General features: G+C 43.3%; 2 protein-coding genes across 2 annotated transcripts in view; one reads left to right on the top strand and one right to left on the bottom strand.

The window, feature by feature from the left end:
• The window catches only part of LOC144735177 (carbonic anhydrase 2-like), a 527,023-nt gene that overhangs the window by 120,446 nt on the left and 386,390 nt on the right, over window positions 1–20,187 (top strand). The window lies entirely within an intron of this gene.
• The window catches only part of TONSL (tonsoku like, DNA repair protein), a 70,862-nt gene continuing 56,931 nt past the window's right edge, over window positions 6,257–20,187 (bottom strand). Inside the window, exons 27-29 of the mRNA XM_078617470.1 lie at window positions 17,850–17,923; window positions 14,769–14,902; window positions 6,257–8,808 (exon numbers count right to left, since the gene is read on the bottom strand). Of these exons, the coding sequence (XP_078473596.1) occupies window positions 8,594–8,808; window positions 14,769–14,902; window positions 17,850–17,923 (423 nt within the window). The 3' untranslated portion in view covers window positions 6,257–8,593. The remainder of the gene's footprint in view (window positions 8,809–14,768; window positions 14,903–17,849; window positions 17,924–20,187) is intronic.

The following is a 20,187-nucleotide window of genomic DNA, read 5'->3' as shown; positions in this document are numbered from 1 at the left end:
CCAAGAAGGGCAGCATTGCAGCGTTCATTAGGGGAATTAACAATATATAAAGTAACAATCAACAATGTGTTTGTATAGTGGCCCCTGTTTAAAAAAAATGTCTTATTAAAGATTATACTTGGCTTGAGAATGAAATTGCCTCTGATGATGCCTCTGATGATTCCAATGATGATGCCAATGATGTTGATAATCTCCGTGCCTGCGTTTTGGGATGACATTCACTGCGAGTTTATCCAAGATCAATGTGATTGGCCACCGATGCCTCAATAGGCAAACAAACCGAGCGCATTTGTCAACAACACTGCCTTTAAAGAAAACGCAAATCATGAAATCTCTCAATATATACGTGTGTATCATCTCAAAAGGCAGTGACCGGGTAGAGTGGAGGAGGCATTCTAGAAGGATGTCCTGCTGCCTGCCGTGTGGAGCAGCCACAGCTGATATTAGGATGAGGAAATCTCTTGACACTGCCAATGCCCTCTCCTCGTTGCGCTCACAAAGCTCCTCGTAACTAATCGGCGCTTGTTTGTAAACACAGGTGTACATGTGGATTTAAAACAAAAACAACCCTACCACAATTTCGATTTAAAGCTTTCGTGACTGCAGGGATTCATAATAAAATAAGAATTTTATTATGTTGTATTTATTTTATTTTATTATTTCCATTCTACGTGACTTTACCGAAAGAACCAAGAAGATGAACCCTATCACAAAGCCCATGCGTTCATTGCCATCTTAAGGATCGAGAGTTGACGATGTGTTGTTGTTGTCTCGCTCTCTGTTGACCAAGCAGGCATAGGCAGAGTTTGACTTCTCTAGTTTGAGGGGGGGGGGCAAGAGTTGGCTTGGTCCCTTATTAGGAATCGCGGGTGCATATCATTTATTTAGAATCTTAATTGTAAACCGCACCGCCCATGCCCCCCTCCCCTCCCAACTCCGCCCATGCAAACAGACAGACCGCATAGCGACGTGATGCTGCACTCCGGCTACTTTTAATTGTAATGCAATGTTCAGACTCGCCCAGGCAACGTCCACCATAAAAGCTCAAGAAACCTTTTGTTAAAAAAAAATCCTTTTTTATTCGTGTCACGGAGCGTAAAGCGGGGTTATTCCACGCCAAATTAATCAAAAACGAGGGTTAAATTGACCTCGTCTTCATAGACGTATTTTTGTGATACTTGAGTCTGAGTTTTGTGTGTGGGTGACAAGATTACCACTCAAACGTGAGGGCAATCTGACCTCCTTGTTCCACAGATACAGGCCATCATCAATGTTTCACCTGTGCAACTTCGCCCGATGGCCTCGTTGGCATTGTAAACCTACCTCGCGGTTCACGAAGTCTGGTGTCATTTTTGCATGAAGCTGTGTGAGGAATGATGATCATAACTCCCAAAGTAATAGTGTCACATTTTAAAAATTAAGAGAGATTATTGCCATGTGGTATACGCTATGTTTGCATTTGGAAGAAAATCTGAGATCGTCTTTTGAGCACATTTTTGCCTACCATTCTCGTTGTTGTTGGTAGAATGAGAATGATGCATATATGATGAACTTCTTTCGCACAGTACGTAGCCAACCGCGACAATCGGAGGTGCGATAATGCTAAACATAGCGACGGATCAACAGCTTTAAAAGGACGCCAGACTCACTTTACTTGATCAACCATGAGGGAATATACAATCCATGCAAGGTCACCAAGTTGCTTTTGTGAGGTCAAGTTTCCGTGACTTATATCTGGGGAACGGCAGTTCGGATTGACCTAACGTATGGGTCGTAGCCTTCTTTGCCAGATCCAAAGCTGCCCACTACATTAAATCAAAATTGGGGTTTTGGTCAAATATACATTCTTGATTAATTTTGCACGGAATAACCCAACAGAAAGAAGAAGACAAAGCTCACGATAGCACCAAGGATACTGTGCATCTAAAAAATGTTAACAATTCAGAAATGTAACCGTATGTTGATATGGCCTTTAAAGTTATTAAAACGGTGAGAATAAACACGGTTAACTTTTGAAAAGAATAAAGGCAAAGCATCCGTTGTCATGTACGGGGACCGTATGAGTCCACAATATTTGTGTTGCGATGGCCCTTAATATCCATGCCCAGGGGCATGGGTTTGAATCAACAGTTTGCTGTCCAGCAAATTGATGTGAACTGGTGATGGGGCAATCACAAGGGATGTTACGGAACGGAAATAAAAAAAACCGCATGTGATTGTGAAAATTGTGATTAAATTGTTTGATTTCAGGTTCTACGTTATTAAAAGGCATGTGACAATTCGTGCATTTGTAGATTAAACGTTGATTCTTACGCTTACAATAGACCGAATCATGTGCATCAGAAATTATTGTTCCCGATGCGCGCAAATTAAATGTTGCATTTCAGCCAATTACGTGAACAACACGTCGCAAACAAGACAATGTATACGATATGCAAATGAGACAGAGGCGGATTTAAAAACTTCCCAAGAATTGGGTGGCAAGGGGTCCCAAAATGTCAAGCTTTTTCAATCGGTCCTTACAAATAAACTTAACATTTTATAACTATTTTTAAATCATTTATATTAAGTTCGCTTGCTTGCTTGCGTGCTTGCTTGCTTGCGTGCTTGCTTGCTTGCGTGCTTGCTTGCTTGCGTGCTTGCTTGCGTGCTTGCTTGCTTGCGTGCTTGCTTGCTTGCGTGCTTGCTTGCTTGCTTACGACCGTGCAAATCTTTCGGTCGTTTTTTAACCCACTTCCCGTGATCCAATCGAGCTGACATTTTCCACACAGACTCGTTGTGCGAGACAATTAATGTTCGTGAAAAAAAAATCCCAAAATTTTACACTTTTTAGGAAATTTTTTTTTATTTTACATATATTCAAATAGAACTCATTCATGGCTTTGGCTGAACGTCACAGTGTAAGAGCCCAGAGCGTAACCCCTCCACAGGCCGTGGCGGAGTAGCGCAGTTGGTAGTGCCCTCGCTTCCCATACCAAAGGTTGCGGGATCGATCCCCGCGTCCTCCACAGGCGAATATATTTTTTAATCCTTTATATTAAGTTCGCTTGCTTGCTTAGGACCGTGCAAATCTTTCGCTCGTTTTTTAACCCACTTCCCGTGATCCAATCGAGCTGACATTTTCCACACAGACTCGTTGTGTGTGACAATTAATTTTCGTGAAAAAAATTCCAAAATTATACACTGTTTAGGGAAAACAAATTAAATATGTAATTACCAATTGCTTAATGGTGGCAGACAATCATCTGACCCATAGGTGGCAGCCATCTCAAGCCAGAGGACGAGAGGACTCTAGCCGCCACGCATATAAAGGATTTATAGTGAAAAACTTTGTTTTTACGGGTTATACTTGTTTTAATTCTAACAGGTAAAGCCCACTGAGCTCTTAGCTCTTTTTCAGAGGCGACCTGGCCACGTGATGATACATCATCATCAACACACGTGGGACATTTATAGCAGGAGGAGCTAAATCATCTCCACGAGCTTTGTTAATATAAATGCGGATGGAGTCGGGCAAAAAAACGCGGAGCAACGCGGAGAAAAATAATCCACGTGACAACCACGTGGAGAGAGAGGGAGGACACACGCGGACTCCAAATATACAACAGCAGGCATTGCCAGGGTCCGGGATCGAAACCCGCGGCCCTCCTTGCACAGCAGGCGAGGGAGATAACATCACCTCGTCACTGAGGCGCCAACAATAATGATACAGCAATTAGATCAGCGTAGTCGTAGTAAATCGTGATGGGCCAAGTCCCTTTGTGCACCCACTTCTTCACGGCTTTGCTCTGCAGATAAGCGGTGACCTCCCCCCACCCGGCTGGGAGTTTGAGGTTAGGGGTCAAGTTCACAGCCCCTTTTACGAAGACGGCTTGCGGCCATGCGCGCGCCCTGGAAGCACGCCGCCTACCCCCCCCCTACCCACGCCAGAAAGACAAACCCACGACGCTTGCGAGCGGTGGCAACTCGCGTTGTCGTGTGATGCGTGACCGACAGTCGACGCTCGCAGTCGTAAGTCACGGGGCCCATGTGCGCACCGCACCTCCGGTGAGCACGTTTGGCTACGTACGGTGCGAAAGAAGTTCAACGCACATACGCTATACACTACCGTGCACTACACTATACACTACGTGATGCAATACCGTACACTACACTATACACCGCGATACTAGATTTAAAACGAATTGCTTTCGAACTACTTTTTGTGTTTAGTTTGTTGTCCTTCCCCCACACCTCCGATTAGCACGGTCGACTACGTACGGTGCGAAATAAGTTCAACGTACATACGTCCATCTCGGGCAGAAATGGTCTCGCCTCGTGCGTGGTTAGGCTCACGCGAAAGCTGGCTGGCGGACAGATTCGAGGAAAGTCGGAGTCGTTAGTCTGTAATGGACCTCGCGAAATTGGTCACCTGACACGTTGAAATACCTGGAGAACAGAAGCCGTGACGGTATTCCCTCGTTATTCACGAACTTGCCGTCCGCGATTTTGGCCATCGGCAAATCGCATCTGGAACTCCACACGACTGCTGCATCGAGAGAAAGTGAAGAGATAAAGTGGTGAGAGATAGTGATGAGATAAAACTACGCGAAATAAAGTGATGAGAGTTGAAGTGATGAAAGAGAATGTGATGAAAGAGAAAGTGATGTGAGATGAGAAAGTGATGAGAGATAAAGTGATGGGATAAAGTGGAGAGATAAAGTGAGGAGATAAAGAGGTGAGAGAGTTAGATAACTTCTTGAAGCTTTAGAAACATCTGCAGACGTTGAACGTACGATATAGAATGTATTTATGTATTTAAGGCAATTCATTAAAAGGTTATCGTCGGCCAATATCATTATCTTCGAAATTTGCAATTCACGAGCATCTCCGGAACGTATCAATCGCGAATAACGAGGGAATGCTGTATACATCGGCGATTACGGTCAATAAACCTTCTACAATTCATTCAGATGCGTACGGGTTAAGGCAAGGCACTGGTCAGGAGGTTCAGAAGCAGCATGCGACATTGACCCGAGTACAAGGTGTTACCCTTCCTTAGCTGCACGCACCATTGGTGGGTTCACCCACGCAACGTACACCTTGGAACAAGCCATCCAAAATACTTCACCTTGGCGAATCGTACGCTACCGTCGCTCGTCAACGGAGACGTTGCTTCAATTTTGCTGAAAATTAAAACGACAAAGAAAATGACCATTTGCATTGACCAAGATGAGAATCTGGCGTTTTCAAATTTGATGCGCAGCCCACAATTATGTGGAATCCACTAATCTACATTTACTGTGTATCGTCATGGCACAGTGAAGAGCATAGGTCGTGCATTGGCCAGCAATCCCAGTCCAGTCAACTCACGGCACCTGGGTCTGTCCCGTACCCTATAGGACACCACAGTGGCGAGATGTTAACTCCCTCGCCTGGTATACAGGAGGTTCGATCCCAACTCTGATGCCGATGTATTTGGAGTTTGCGTGTCTCTCCTCGTGGTTGCGTGAATTTTTCTCCGGGTCCTCCGGTTTTCCCCTCCACATTTAGAATCAACACGCATTTAGTATGTTTGGATGCTATACATTTCCACATGATAAGCCACGTCGTTGAGCTAGAATTTGTGACCAGGTCGCTTCTTAAGAGCTATATAGCTCAGTGGGCTTTAGCTGGTAAAATAGTTTAGTTCGTATCTGTAAACAGTGAGCATTCCACACTGGGTCTTAAGGTGCACCTAGCCTGGCACAATCTCCGTAGGGACGTTGCCGCCCTTGAGAAGAGGACTGATCATAACTGATGATTATGGTGATTATCAAGAGTAATCAATCCTCACAATACATTGACGGAGCTTTTAACAACCCAAACACTGGACTTGTCACAAGGGTTATTGGTACACTACAAATATCCGGTTGGTGTCAAAGTTGGTATTCGCTTTGCTGAAAGTTCACAAACACTGAGCACGGCTTGACAATAAGAAACAGTGCTCATCGACTGTTTGCCAGCCCTGGGCAAGTTGCGGAAATTCCATTCTCCCATGGCCAGCCTATCCGAAGGACAATCACTGTTGACTTTCCCACAATGTGGTGCTTATTTTATAAACCCGAGAGGGATGATGATGGCGTTCTCGATTATCCCCTTGGATTGCGAGCCCCCCAACCTCCTGCCAGGCTGCCTGGGGTGGGTGGCATCGTAGACCCCCACCACCCCCACCACCCACCGATGGACCTGGGTGGTAAAATTACGCCGGGTCCCAGAAATTGAAGCAACAGAGCAGAGTGATTGAAGGTTTACGTGACCGGGAGACCACACTCTTCACGCAAGACTGGACAAGAACACATATAAATGGCACAGAGGTACGTTTTCACCACAACACTGCACACATCCCGGCCAGTGCTAATTTACCATGACCATACTTCACCACGCTCGTCAGTGGGGGGGGGGGGGGGGGTGGCGAAGGCCATGGATGTCACCATGGCCTGGGCCACCAAGAGATCTAAGCTACAAAATAAATCGGCAGACATTACATCTACTTCACAGATCACACACAGGGCAGGACAGCATCTCGTTACAATGCTACAAAATAGCACTCCCATCACAAAAAAAAATGCTTATTGATACCCACATGCTGTGTAGGCATTTTGCTTCTTCCATAAGAGGCTTTTGGGTTTACACATCGCGTAAATGTGTTGTTAAACCCGCCACCACCCGACACAGCACGATTGCTGTATCAAGTAAGTTCTTTACTGTATCAAGTAAGTTCTTTACTTGATACAGCAATCGTGCTGTGACGGTTCCACCTGAAGACGGAAGCTTGTGTTGCCTCCGAAACGTCGTGATTTTTTATTTTACTTTCATTAATTTTAATTATATTCTTTACCTATGTGACTTTACCGAAAAAACCTAAGAGTCTGCTACATAATTGAGCAATTTCTGCTGCAAAGCCTTGGGTCATGAGGGCCCACAAGCCAGAGTGACTAAAAGTTTATTCAAAGCGAACGGATTCCTATCTGCTTATTACTCAAAAGCATGTTGGAATATGGAAACAGTTTTTTTTATACCACTAATTTAGTTGCGAGGTAGCGTTCAGATGCGATTCTTGGAATGACATTCCACGTGCTATTTAATGTCCAACTTGAAGGCAGGCAACGTGCATTGATAATTTCATTATGATCAGTCGCCCGAATAAAGCGAACCACAGGCTCGGAGGCAAATATGTTCATGTGGTGGCAGGTACCAAGGAAAGGAAATTGAAAAATGTTATTAAAAATACATAATTCAGCACATGCCATACCTTCGATTGTTGAAACGAAGCATGTCATGCCAATGTAATTGCTGTAACAGAGTGAACTATTACACCAAGAGCAAATATACATGTTTTAATTCAGCAGTAATTATCTTAGCACAATGCAATGGAGGAAATGATTACACACAGGAATTTGAGTATAGTCTCGTAAAATTACTTACAAACAGTACTAAACCACAAGTATTACACCGAGTTACACAATCCAGTTCGAATGCCCAAAGTATTGGCAAAGCACGCTTTGCCAATACTTTTCTAAACGTTAATTCCCTGTTAATCTGGCAATAGCGCTTGTGGATAATGTAGGGTTACTTTTCTTCATTTTATTTTAATTACATGCGATCAACAACAAAAAGCATTCATCCTGATAATAGAGTGATAAATGGTCACCCTTAGCTTAGCTTAATCCCGATCATCTGATTCAATTTGAGGGGGGGGGGAATCATTAACGTTCATTGAAAGAACAGCCCGCAAATGACTTTAGATTAGTTTTCTCGCAGCTATTTGTAACGCTTTAAAATTAGTTTTTAATAAATTCATGCAATTGTCAATGTACCCTCTTGCTTGACGCGCGAGTCATATACACACTGCTTATCAAAAAATACGGGACGTACAGACAACATGGCAAAACCAACTCCACGACACTTTCTGTAAAAATGGCGAGAAACTCGTTAAGACAAACAGACAAAAAAATGTGTGTCGCAGGCTGGAAACAAGAGTAACGTTACGTGCACGAGGTGTGATTTTACGGGCAGAACAAAAACATTCACGATAAAACATGGACAAAAACATTTCCATTACGATAAGAAACCAAAGTAACGAGAACCACGCACGAAAGGACACGCACTCTGGGCAAAGGTCCTACTGACTGCAGCATCCAAATTACCTTCAATTTTGAAATTCGCGAGTCCGACTAATCAACCGCGTACTTCTATTTTTTGCAAAAACAAAACAGTAATCGGGGTGATGCACGGTAACAGCTCGGTATATACGAGTGAAATTATTTTCGACGTGAACACTGTAATGCGAAGGGGGGTTTAAATCTATTTGGGACAAACTTCAATAGTACAGCATACAAATTGTCCAACCCCTTGCGCTTGGACTCTGTGGCGATTCTTCACGTGGGCTGATTGTAAATATCTAACGGGAAAAGCTCGTTTCACACGACCGTTGGGTCCCCCATCGGCGATGCGCGTTGCAACACCGGACAATCGTTCAGGCCGTTTGAGGTTTAGGACAACGTGCGCACGTCCGCCGCTGTTATTGCACACGCTCCGGCACCCGTCGCCCCCCGTAATGATCGTCGGCCTCTCATTGCTGCGACTCGGTCGAAGTCAAAAAGAGCCTCCCGTGCCTGTCGAAGACCCGCCGCTCGCCGGCGTGCGTGCCGCACTCCCACGCCCTGGCCAGCTCCGCGCGGTCGTCCTTGCCCAGCGCCGCGCTGCACAGGCGCAGCTCCCCCAGGAGGCCCGCGGCTTCGTCCAGCTCTCGCAGACGCCCCCCGAGCGGCCCGACCACGTGGCACCCTGGGGCAAGGCGACGACGATGAGCGACAACGCACGTGGGGCACGCGGGCCCGAGGACGGCGAACGATGGCCCCGCGCAACCCGTGTCGTGATTAGACTCACGAGAATAAGGATCACAATCATAATGATTTGCATTTGTCGAGTGGCGCATTTCATCCATTATCAGAGCACAATGTGCCACCGTGTATGGAAAGCCGGGAAATAAGGAGAATCAGGGTAAATGGGCAGAAATAGCGGGGAGGTGAAGGCCAGTTTAAAGAGGTAAGATTGCAAGACAGATATGTAACGATTCTGATTTGTCTTATGAGCAAAGGGTTCCAAATCTCGGGAGCTGCACCGGCAAAAGTCCCACCACCCCAGGCAATGAGCCTTGACCTCAGGGTACTCAGAAGAAGGCGATCCAAAGACCTCAGGGACCCCCCGTTGGAGTGCATAAATGGATCAGTTCCTGTAAATATTGTGGGGTTAAACCATTGAGTGCCTCGTGTAATTTTCACAAATGACAAGAAGTCCACTGAAATTAAGAGGCCACAAATCACGTCGCTTGCAAAAGTAAACAAAGAATCGGTGAGTGTTCAAGGCACTGCAAGGTAGGTTTTAGCCGTTACGCTGTTTATAACTTCTTCGGGAACCGGATCTGTTCCTTGCGATCGCGAAAACACATCATAGCAACAAAGTACCAAGGCCTTACTCCTTAATAATATATGGTTTCAGACATAATTGCGTCACTTGAAACTTGTAAGTGGAACAAGCGGATAGAAAAGTGACATTTCAACTTGCGATTGTTTAACAAATTGAAATACTGTATCTCAATAAAGTAATTACGTATTACCTGTATCTCATAATTAGTTGTACGGAAAAATGACACTCAATAATGTCCCGGCCGCTTTAATACAAGAAGGCAAATGTTTGGACAGTGTGAAAATATAATATGACCTAAGCCCAGTTTGTATCTCCGTAAGATTACATTTCATTGACTGGCAGCAACACAGTGCATAATGCGGCGTGGAAAATGTGACAAGGTGTGTTAAAACTGGATGATTAAATATTGACGTTGTATTAGTGCGGTTCTTCCTTCCACGTGGCCACATGAGAAACACGATGAAGGCCTGCTTAACTCGAATGTCCATCAAACCCCACGATATCGCTTGAAATATTTGGAAAACCTTGATGTGGGTCTTTTTTTTACCTTACCAATCACAGACTGCATGAAAACGTGAACAAATTAGAAAAAATGTTGTCTCAATTTGGAGACGCGGTTACACACTTTCGTTGCAAATTTGGGCCAATTTCGCCCTCTCTCTAAATTCTGATGCCCTCATTCAATCGGTTTGCACTCAACAGAGGCGGCGTTATATACCAAGATCACAATGCCGTACCTGAGAGGGCTAAAGGCAAAAAACCACGCGACATAACCTTTAAACCGATAAAAATGTGACTGTTGCACAAATGCCACGGTCACCACGGTGGGTGGAAAATATCTCCCGCATTGAATATACCCGTGCCCATCTGTCTCACACATGTAAACTATTGCTACTCTTTCCCGTAGCCGACCCGATCGTCGGGATGCCCCTCAGGATGACTCGACCTCAACACCAGCAGCCTTGGGACTCGTGGAGTTCTTATTCCGGGTAACGATGCGCTCCGGGGGTCCACACTTAAAAAAAAAGCGTACGTTTGAGCAAAAAGAATAAATATAAACAATGTTGTGCACAATTTTGATTTAAAGCTTTCGTGACTGCAGGGATTCATATTATTGGTTCTGTCAGTAAAGTCACGTAGAAGGGAAATAATAAAAATACAGAATAATAAAAATTGTTCTATATTTGTATTTTTATTTTATTATTTCCCTTCTACGTGACTTTACCGAAAGAACCAATAATATAACGCTGTGCACAGTACGATTGTTTCATCTTACAATTGCACATTGCAGAGAGCAAAATATTTTCTTTGACTTTCCAGTGGGGATGATAAACGATTCAAATGTTTTCAGATTGCCTGATGTACTTTGAATATTAAGTGCGTAAATGCAATAAGTATCGGCCTAAGGAGTGCTTTTACTGGTCTAAACAAAATGTATTTCAAGTATAAAATGTCTCTTATCCATCATTTTATTTGCTCATAAATCTGGTTGTTCTCAGGGACCAAAACTTCCTCGATTAGTTCTGTTAATCGCAGACTCCTATAGATTTACAAATACGTTTAGGGACTGACAAAACATCATCAGAATCTGTGTTTACACTGGAGGAATCTGATGAGCTATGACGCTCTTTTTCACCGATGTCCAGTAGGGGCGGGTTAGAAAGTTACAACATCAAAATTACAGGAGTGCAAAGTATGGGAAAGGTAAACAAATCACAAAAAATATATTTTTTAAATGTAAAAAATGTTTTATAAATAACTAATTTCCTTTTATAAACTACATTATTTTACAAAAGATTATTTCTATTTTATCAGGTAAAGCAAACTGAGCTATGAGCTTATTTTTCAGAAGCGACCTGACCGCAAATGATTGCCCAACGAAGTGGCCGATTGCGTAACGAAGTGGCTTATCACGTGATAATAATAATAAGGGACTACATCGACCACAGGGTAAACAAGCAAAACAAAACGATGAATCATCATTCAAAAAAGTCACCGTGACCATGGTGCTTATCTCATGTTTACAGCGCTGAGCCAGTGGTGGAAATTCCCCATTCTGATGGCGGGGTCTGAGTCCATCCAAAGGACAACCACTGCTGACTTCTCCCCCAGTAACGTCTCCTGTGGGGTCACGTGTGGAAAATAAAAAGCTCACGGAGCCGCTGTACATTGCTGGTCATCAATAGGGCATCTCCTGTGTGTAGCCCAGACGTCGCTGCAATAAGGATGGAGGCGATGCTCTCCGGGCACAAAGCACGGCTTGAATTCCTTATATTGTGTGCCTTATATTAAAATGTTCTCTCATACATTCCCATATCCGCCCACGTTTTGATAACAGAAGCTAATTTGCACTGAATAGAGTATTTATTTCTGAATGGTGGGGGGAGTAAAGAAACCTATTTCAGCATCTGCCCATTAATTTGTAATTAAAAATAAACACAAGCTCTTGAGCGTTTTGTCTCAAAAAGCAATGCCCCCCCATTTTGCAAATTCCTCTTGTCAGACAATCCCGACGTCAAAACTGCCCCCTTTTTTGTTCTCAACAAAAATCAATTCATGTCCGCCATCTAAACCGGGAGGGCGGGGGTCACGTACTTACAATTTTTCGGCCAAAATTGAGCCACGTCCTGTAAAAAAATATGCCCTTTGTAACGTGGAAAAGTATTGTGGCTTTTTTTCTGAACCTTGAAAAGCTTTGTCAATGTATGCAATTGCGCACAAAGAGGTTTTGTCAAAACACAAACATGGAATTGATACATAGAATCAGAATATTTATACTGGAGGAATCCGATGAGCTATGAAGCCCTTTTCACAGATGTCCAGGTATGGCATCGCCCAGGAAATGGCTCGCGGTACGTAACTACGGTCACGCAATTGTGAGCCAATGTTCTTGGTTTTGTGAAAAAAATCTGTAGTCCAGATTGATAACCTAATCCAATTGAAATCCGTTTATGTTACAGTTTTGCTCACGATGCAGCATCTGCCGAAACGAAAAACTGTCCACGTCAACTCGAAATCATGCAAAGTCCACTTTGCTCAGATGCTCCAGTGTTAGAGGCACCACACTCTAAAGTCAGGGTTTCAAGTTGATTTAGTTTGACCGGGTGAGATATCAAGAGACCAACACGAGCCTCATTTTCAAGGGTGACCTGGGGCATTCGTCTGACAGTAAGGGGGGGGGGGGGCGATGATTTCTGCGCATAATCCCAATATAAACATTCGCAGGTGAATTTTCTGCTCTTGCGAATGACGTCACGGGGATCTTTTCAATGTCCACTGTGAAGCTGACGGCGCGTAGAACAGTCACGGCTGTTACACACCCGCAGTATTAACCAGGTCAGCCGCCAAAATTCGCACCGTGAAACTCTGCGATTTAGCAGTGAGGACGCTACTGTTAGGCCACGTCAACCACCCTTGATCTCGAGCAATGACATGACGTAAGGTGTAATGATACGTCAATTCACTGATAAATACTGAGACTTAAGCTCAAGACACTGGCAACGAATCACGGAGCAAAAATCGATGGCAATTGATTTGTGTGCCACATTGCCCCTACAGACACTAAAGGGCATAACAATTCACCACAACGTAAAAAAAAACAATCTACTGGTGTCAATCAATCGTTGTGCTCAATGACTGTTGCAAATACACCAGAGCCTACTTACTATATAATAGTCTGTTGTAAAGTAGTGTTCATGATTAAAGTTGTGATTTTATTTTGTGCAAAAAAATCCAATAATTATCCAACTGAATGTTCATCGTTGTCGAATGGGAGATTATTGTCCTATTTTAAAAACAACGTAAGAGCTTGTGAATTAAATATATTTCAACAAAAACAGTAAAGTTGGAAGAAAAAATTACGTGCACAGCACCTATTACATAAACCGGTGATGTGATGAGATGAGATAAAACATTTGCAATTTACTGAATATAATGGCAGAAATAAAAACAATTACGTCCATCAAATAGGCTAAGCAACAACACGAACACAAAAATTACTACTTAAAAAAAAACACACATTTCCAGCGTATATGTGACACCTCCAATTCTCATTCGCTTCCTTTAAGCTTGCAACCTCTACGGACGTACTATCCGATGATAAAAAAAAAAACATTTTTTAGAACCGCATTGATTGTCATTAACTTGACGGCACAGCGCGTGGCTATTTCACCGACAGCAAATTAAAGGCACGCAAATGTTATGTGTGTGCATGCGCGTGTTCCCCTACGCGCGTGTGACTTTTAATAAAGTGGCGCGTGTTTGCACATGATGATTTGTGTCAGTGTCCGTGAATACAGAGTTGTGCATTTACCCGTGTGTAAAAACCGGTCTCTGTACGATGCTCGCATTACGAGGGCCCGTTGTATAATTCAGTTTCTAACAATGCACGGGATCCGTGAGTTGGTGCTGTCAATAAAAAAATAGATTCCAGCTATATTCTCAACCAATACGGAGTCTCCCTGTAATTATTTAATAATAATAATGTCATGCCAACGTGATGACCAATCACAGCAGAATATATACTAAAACTAAATTTAAATACTTTACAATTTGTATTTTTTTTACTATGTAAGACCCACTGAGCTATATAGCTCTTTTTCACAAATGATTGCCCAACGAAGTGGCTTATCGTGTGTACATTTATAGCAGCCAATTACTCTAAAAGCATCTTTTAAAATGTGGAGGGAAAAACCGGTGAACCCGGAGAAAGATCCACACTACCACGGGGAGAGAGAACATGCCAAACTCTAAATGCACAGGCGTCAGCGTCGGGATCGAACCCGCAACCTCCTGTATACCAGAGAAGGTAGTTCACATCTCCCCACTGTGGCACCCTCTATGCAGTCACGGCACTCGTTCACGCACTCGTTCACACAAGTTCACGCACTCGTTCACGCAAGTTCAATCCCCTAAGGGCGACGCCGAGTGATACATCTCAACCGGCCCGCGGGAACCTCCATTACCAGCCTGCACTGACTGGCGTGGTGAATTATGACCAAAACAACCGCTGTGACCAAAACACCTTGGGAGGACTTCACCCAATATTGGATTGCTAAATGGCTAAGCGGTGCAACGAAGAGCCACTTGGCAATCGGTGAATATTACTCGCCACGAGTGAACTATTTGATAAACCCACTAATTTAAAACGATTACGACACAAATTGCCCATATCTAAATAACTATATATATGTTGGGACCGCTAAAGTTACGCTACGGCAGGCGGTACGGGCAAACGAAATATCTTGCTCTGCGCTCACGGACTTTTCGTCTTTGTGTGTGTGTACGTCGGTAGACTAGTTTTGCGTGCGTCTGCATACCGGTGAGGTTGAGGTATTCGAGCCCCTTAGCCCGCTCACGTAACGCCCCCAGGAGGATGTCGAGCCCGCAGCAGGTGACGTCCGGGTTTCCAGACAGGTCCAGCCAGGTGAGAGACTTGTTCTGCACCAATGTCCTGTAGGGAAGGGACCGCGGGTGAGTAAAAAGTAAAAAAAATCAACAGGGGCAAAGCCAAACCACATTACAGTCGCACAGCGCGCATTCGTAGAACACCTAAACGTTGACGCATCCCTGTACGGCTACCTCTCGTTTTACGCGGGGGTTGTGTTGTTGAAAAATGGCGCGTAGCGCGAAAAAACATGTACAGTAATCATAATTTTCCCACAAGAAGTAAAGGCAATGGTTGGGGTTCGGAAGCGCAAGCTATCGAACCTCACTCTTACGTCTACATATTTCACCGGTTACAGTACACATTATATTTACAATACTACCCACACACGTAATAAAGACAGTAACAGCCTATTTAAAGGAAGAAAATGAAAAAATTTAGTAAAAGAAAAATATTTCTAATGCGTAGTGAGATGCATATTGGGAAGACAAATGTGTGCACAGGATAAAGTTCACACGGACAAGGTCTTCAAAGTGGTGTGTGAGAATAAGCAGCTGATGCTGCCCGCGCTTGTGGTTGTCGTACTGCTGCACCTCGGGCAGCATCGCGACTGAACTTTGTGGCCTGACTAACTTACTTCAGTCTTAGTGCGCGCATCACAAAATTAAGTGTCAATTAATCTAACGTGCTCTTTCGAAATCACATTACTCCGCTGGTGAGTCGGAGGAGTTAAAATGGTGGGAGAGGGGGCATTGAACAGCAAAACCTCTTCTACAAAGTACAGTAATATAATTAAAATTTACATGTGTTATTATTTTATTAACGCTCTATGGGGGGCTGCTGTCTGGCCCTTTTTGCGGAGTAAAAAGTTCAAATAAACGTCAGAGTCTTCATTGAAAAGATCATTCGGAGATAAGACCTCAGCTATGACAAGAACCAACTTTTGCGCACGCAAACGACTTGGTTTTGAAACGGGCAAAAGCGCGTGTTCTTAAGCAACGGTGAAAAAGCGAAGATGTACAGCGAAGTGCCAACGTTCCACGGAGAAGGCTAGCACCCGGGGCGCAATAAATAACTCTAAATTTCTGTTTTTACGAAATAATGTCATAAGCTCTAAAACACTCATATTTCTATTGCCGATGAGTGAAGCTGATCGTCGCCTTGGTGTGATATCAATGCCGAGTGGATCGGCCTTGAAATTGTCCACATTGCCGAGCCAATAGCCGAGATGGATTCGTGTGTCCACATTAGCAAACAAACATCCTTCCCGTTTGTCAACAAAGCGTGTTTGTGGGGAAACCTGTCTGTACTTTTTTGCGAGAAATAAGCTTCCCTCTTGTTTATATATAATTTGTTGAGGAAGTCCATCATCAGCATCATCAACTAGAACGTACTTATAAGATGAATTAGAAAACTACACGCGCATGTTAATTCTCTATATTAGCATATATTTGATCTTTCTCGGAATATAATTGTCATCTTCACATCTATCAAATTCACCCTTACACTTATCGTGTGCGCCATCGTCACTAAAAGCACTCTGCTTCCTTTGTATTACGGAGGGAAGGTGGCGCCATACACATTCATGGGTGTGCATGGATAACGCAGATGCGTTATCGATGATGCCAAATGCCTAATGCATTTTCTACGAATGCCTGCGAGCCCAAACGTTCTAACACGAGTGCTCGCAACGACCGGCGCCAATGCGTCACAGTTTGCTTGGTAATGTGCTTCTTTTGTTTACAGACATCATGGAGGTCGCATTAAAATAATACATTGCCGTCATTTAGAGTGTTGTAAGTGCATTTCAAGGCACAGGCACTCCCCCAAAAGTACAGAGAAACGTTTACGAACGCAGCCACTGGTGCGCCATCGCGAAACAAGAGAATTACAAAATCCGGCGAAATGTTGGAATTGTGGTCTGGGGTATGGAGACCGAACGGATTTATTTATTTTCATTTATTTTCTCTGCGATTTTTTTTTCTTAAGTGTATTTTTCTCGTTATTCATGTATTCGTTTTTTTTTTGCTAAGTAGTGGGGTTTGTTTTTGTATTATCTGTGTACGCAACTGGATAATTGATGTGCAGCATTGTGGTATGCAATTGCATGAAGCTATAGAAAATTTAATTATTATTATTACATCAATTGCTGGTGTGCTCTTAACCACTGTTGACTTCCCGAAAAACAGTAATCATTTCATTGACTGCGAACCACTGACAGATTGAATTCACCCCAAACAACAGCACAAGCAAGGATACTACTATACAATGTTAACAATGTTCAACACGCAAAAAGTTAAGTGGACTCAGTGAGCTAATGTTGTGACCCTTTTATCATCTGAATATATATAAAAAGGCAAAGTTGTGAATATGTGTGTCTGTTCAAAATGTTTAGCGGATTTCCCGACATGCAACAAACTGGAAATTTGCCATGTGGGTACTTTCCAGACTGTACACGATGCAAAAATTATAAAAATACACTTTTTTTTTTGGGGCGGGGGAGCTCAATAATGCATACTGTATATTTTTTGCACAGCAAGTGAGCTGTGACGTAAAATCTGTCATGTGACCCGCGCATGTGGAAGCGTAACGCATTGTTGTGTAGCGGTTAGCGCGCTGCGCTACGAACCCGGCGACCCGAGTTCGACTCCCGCTCACGGCCACCCCTAGGTCCACTCAGCCTCAAACAATTAACTGGTGTGGTGTGTGAACATCGCCACTGGGGAGACAAAGGTGGCCGGACGTGGTGAATTAAGTCCCGGGCGAAGCCGGGGTAGTAAAGCTAGTTAAACATAAACGTAGGTATTATCTGTTTAAGAGTCAGGAATATATTATTACTATCGTGTTCGTGCATTTATAAAAAATATCTATATGGTAACATGTGACCATTATGTAAATGGCAGTGCCGAAAAGCATTTGGTTTATCTGTTCCATAAAACAACGCAACATGCCATGCGTAGACACTGCAACGCAACATATGCTCACGCACTCCCGTCCTCAAGCTCACGCTTACCGGCTGAGTTCCCGCAGCGAGGCATCGTTGAGGTTGTTGGAGGAGATGTCCAGGTGAGTTAATGCACACGACTCCTAGGTGAGATAATACCAATGTTGACATCCATTCATCTGTGTAACGGCTGCTTAACCCTAATTAATTAAGAAATACAGTTTTCCAAAAAGCACTGCCTCATGTTGTGGCAAATAACACCTCTTTATAATTAAATGTATTAAAAAAGCAGAGCGATCCATATCTGTTTTGACGTGGGCCAGGTGGCTGATTAATGGCAAAATTATCACCATTGATTAGCATTTAATCAATACATTGGCACGTGTGAATACCGTCTTTGTCATCGTGACAATTCTGTCAGGGTGGTGGAGGGATAATGAGAAGAAATTTGGCATAAACCTACCCACGTGGCCCATGCCAAAAACGATGTGGATCATTGTATTGACGACGGTAAAATCAAAAAGCAGCATACCATTGGTGCCTGCACAGTGCCAGCTATGACGTACGGATCGGAGACAATGGACGTTAACGAAAAGAATGGAGCAAAAGGCTGAAACATCTGCAAATAAGTATGGAGAGATCTAAGGTTGGAATTGATTGTTGACATGAGTACAACAGTGACCTCACATATCTGTTTAATGTTCCTGCACGTGTCCAAAAATAATCTAACCAAGCCTACTTGCCGCTACACGGAATCTATTATTTAACATGTGTGTGCAATATTTATTTTATTTGCTAAACTTTATTTTGTTTGTTTTGTTTTTGCCATTTTGGTGGCTCACCCAGGTCACTGTCACGAAGCAGAATATCCTTGATTCGAGAGTTCTCACCTGGTCAAACAAAACTAACTTAAAAGAACTGGCAATATAACAGGTGTTAAGATGTTAAAACACCAAACAGAAACCTTTTGCAAGGAATCATGTATGCACTAACCACACATACTTGTGGTGAACATGCAAACAAAAACATGCTCTGGTAATATACCCACTGTCTTTGAAACTGATTGGTCCACACCAGAAAGAGCTTTCTTTAGAGCATATTATGGATATTTACACATATTTAATAAAACACTGCAGAGACACGAAGAGAACACACAAAACACCACTCAAGCTCAACACTGAACACTCACTTTCAGATTAAACCACTAACCTTAAAAAATATAAGACATTTTTTTTTTCTTGAACAGCAGGGCAACGTGGGAAAGTAACTTCAGGTTCACTCTCATATGGGACCTGCACTCCACTAGGGTCCTGCAATCCTCCTGCCACTGATCGTGGCTCGTGATGGATAAACTTGGAACGTCCAGGGGTGGAATGTAAAGAAATATGATTTCCCCCTTTTTAACCATGAATGCGTCAACCTCTGTGCTTTCGTTTTGATTTCATAGCAGCAGTGCCTTGGGACAACCCTTTTTAAAGGCCGGATGCCAGCATTATTTCATTATTATTAGGAGCATTGATTTCCGTCACAGGATTAACAATTGGAACAGGAACTCTCGCAGTGAATATTGTATATTGCCTCTTGTTTGCAACTCGACATTCAGTCATGCAGCAAATGTTTCGCAAAGTTCATGCGGTGGTAACAAAGCATGGAGTTGTTTTTGTTCTTGCCGCGGGAAATATTCAATTGTTTGTTTGTTTCTTTGTGCCAAACATGTTGAATACATAGCATTCATTATTAAGGGTATGGCAAACCTGTTCGAAATGATGGTAGAATGTTTTCCCCTTCAAAACTCGCGGGATTACGCTCAAATGAATGCAGTCACATGCGAGCGAACATCTATTTTTCACATTATTGCCTCTGGTAGATACTGGATTATGCAATAGGTCAGACCTTGAGAATGAGGCACCGCTGGGAGGGCCCATGGGAGATACAGGATAAAGGGACTTAAGATTCAAGAATGGCACCTTTTGATGGATATTTTATGAGCTGTTAAATTACACACCAACTTTTGGACAAATCTGACCCATGCCGATATCGAGCGGTGGTGTTTTTATATGTAAAACATTGCCGAGCATGTCATACCTGTCGACCGATTTGTTTGTTGAATACAAATTAAAATGCATTTTAAAATGAAAAGAATATGAAATAAAACAATTCTTTAAACAAATCACACGAAAGCAGGGCAATATGTGCCATTGAATGTATTCCTTTACGTCAGTGCATACATCTGTAACATGGCCACGAAACTGAGAAAAAGTGAGTGGTTTCCTGCTCATATGAGCATTGAGGCATTGGTGCTGACTTCCTGTTTCCATCCCTGAGCCAGCGGTGGAAATTCAACGATCGCCGAGCCGTAGACAGGTGTCTCAAGCGGTCGAGTTTAATAATGCTGCAGCTCAACGCC

Source organism: Lampetra planeri, chromosome 54 (assembly GCF_965212315.1).
Source record: "Lampetra planeri chromosome 54, kcLamPlan1.2.h2, whole genome shotgun sequence".
NCBI lineage: Eukaryota > Metazoa > Chordata > Hyperoartia > Petromyzontiformes > Petromyzontidae > Lampetra > Lampetra planeri.
Note: the sequence above shows the minus strand (reverse complement) of the source record. Positions and strands in the feature narration are given on the sequence as shown.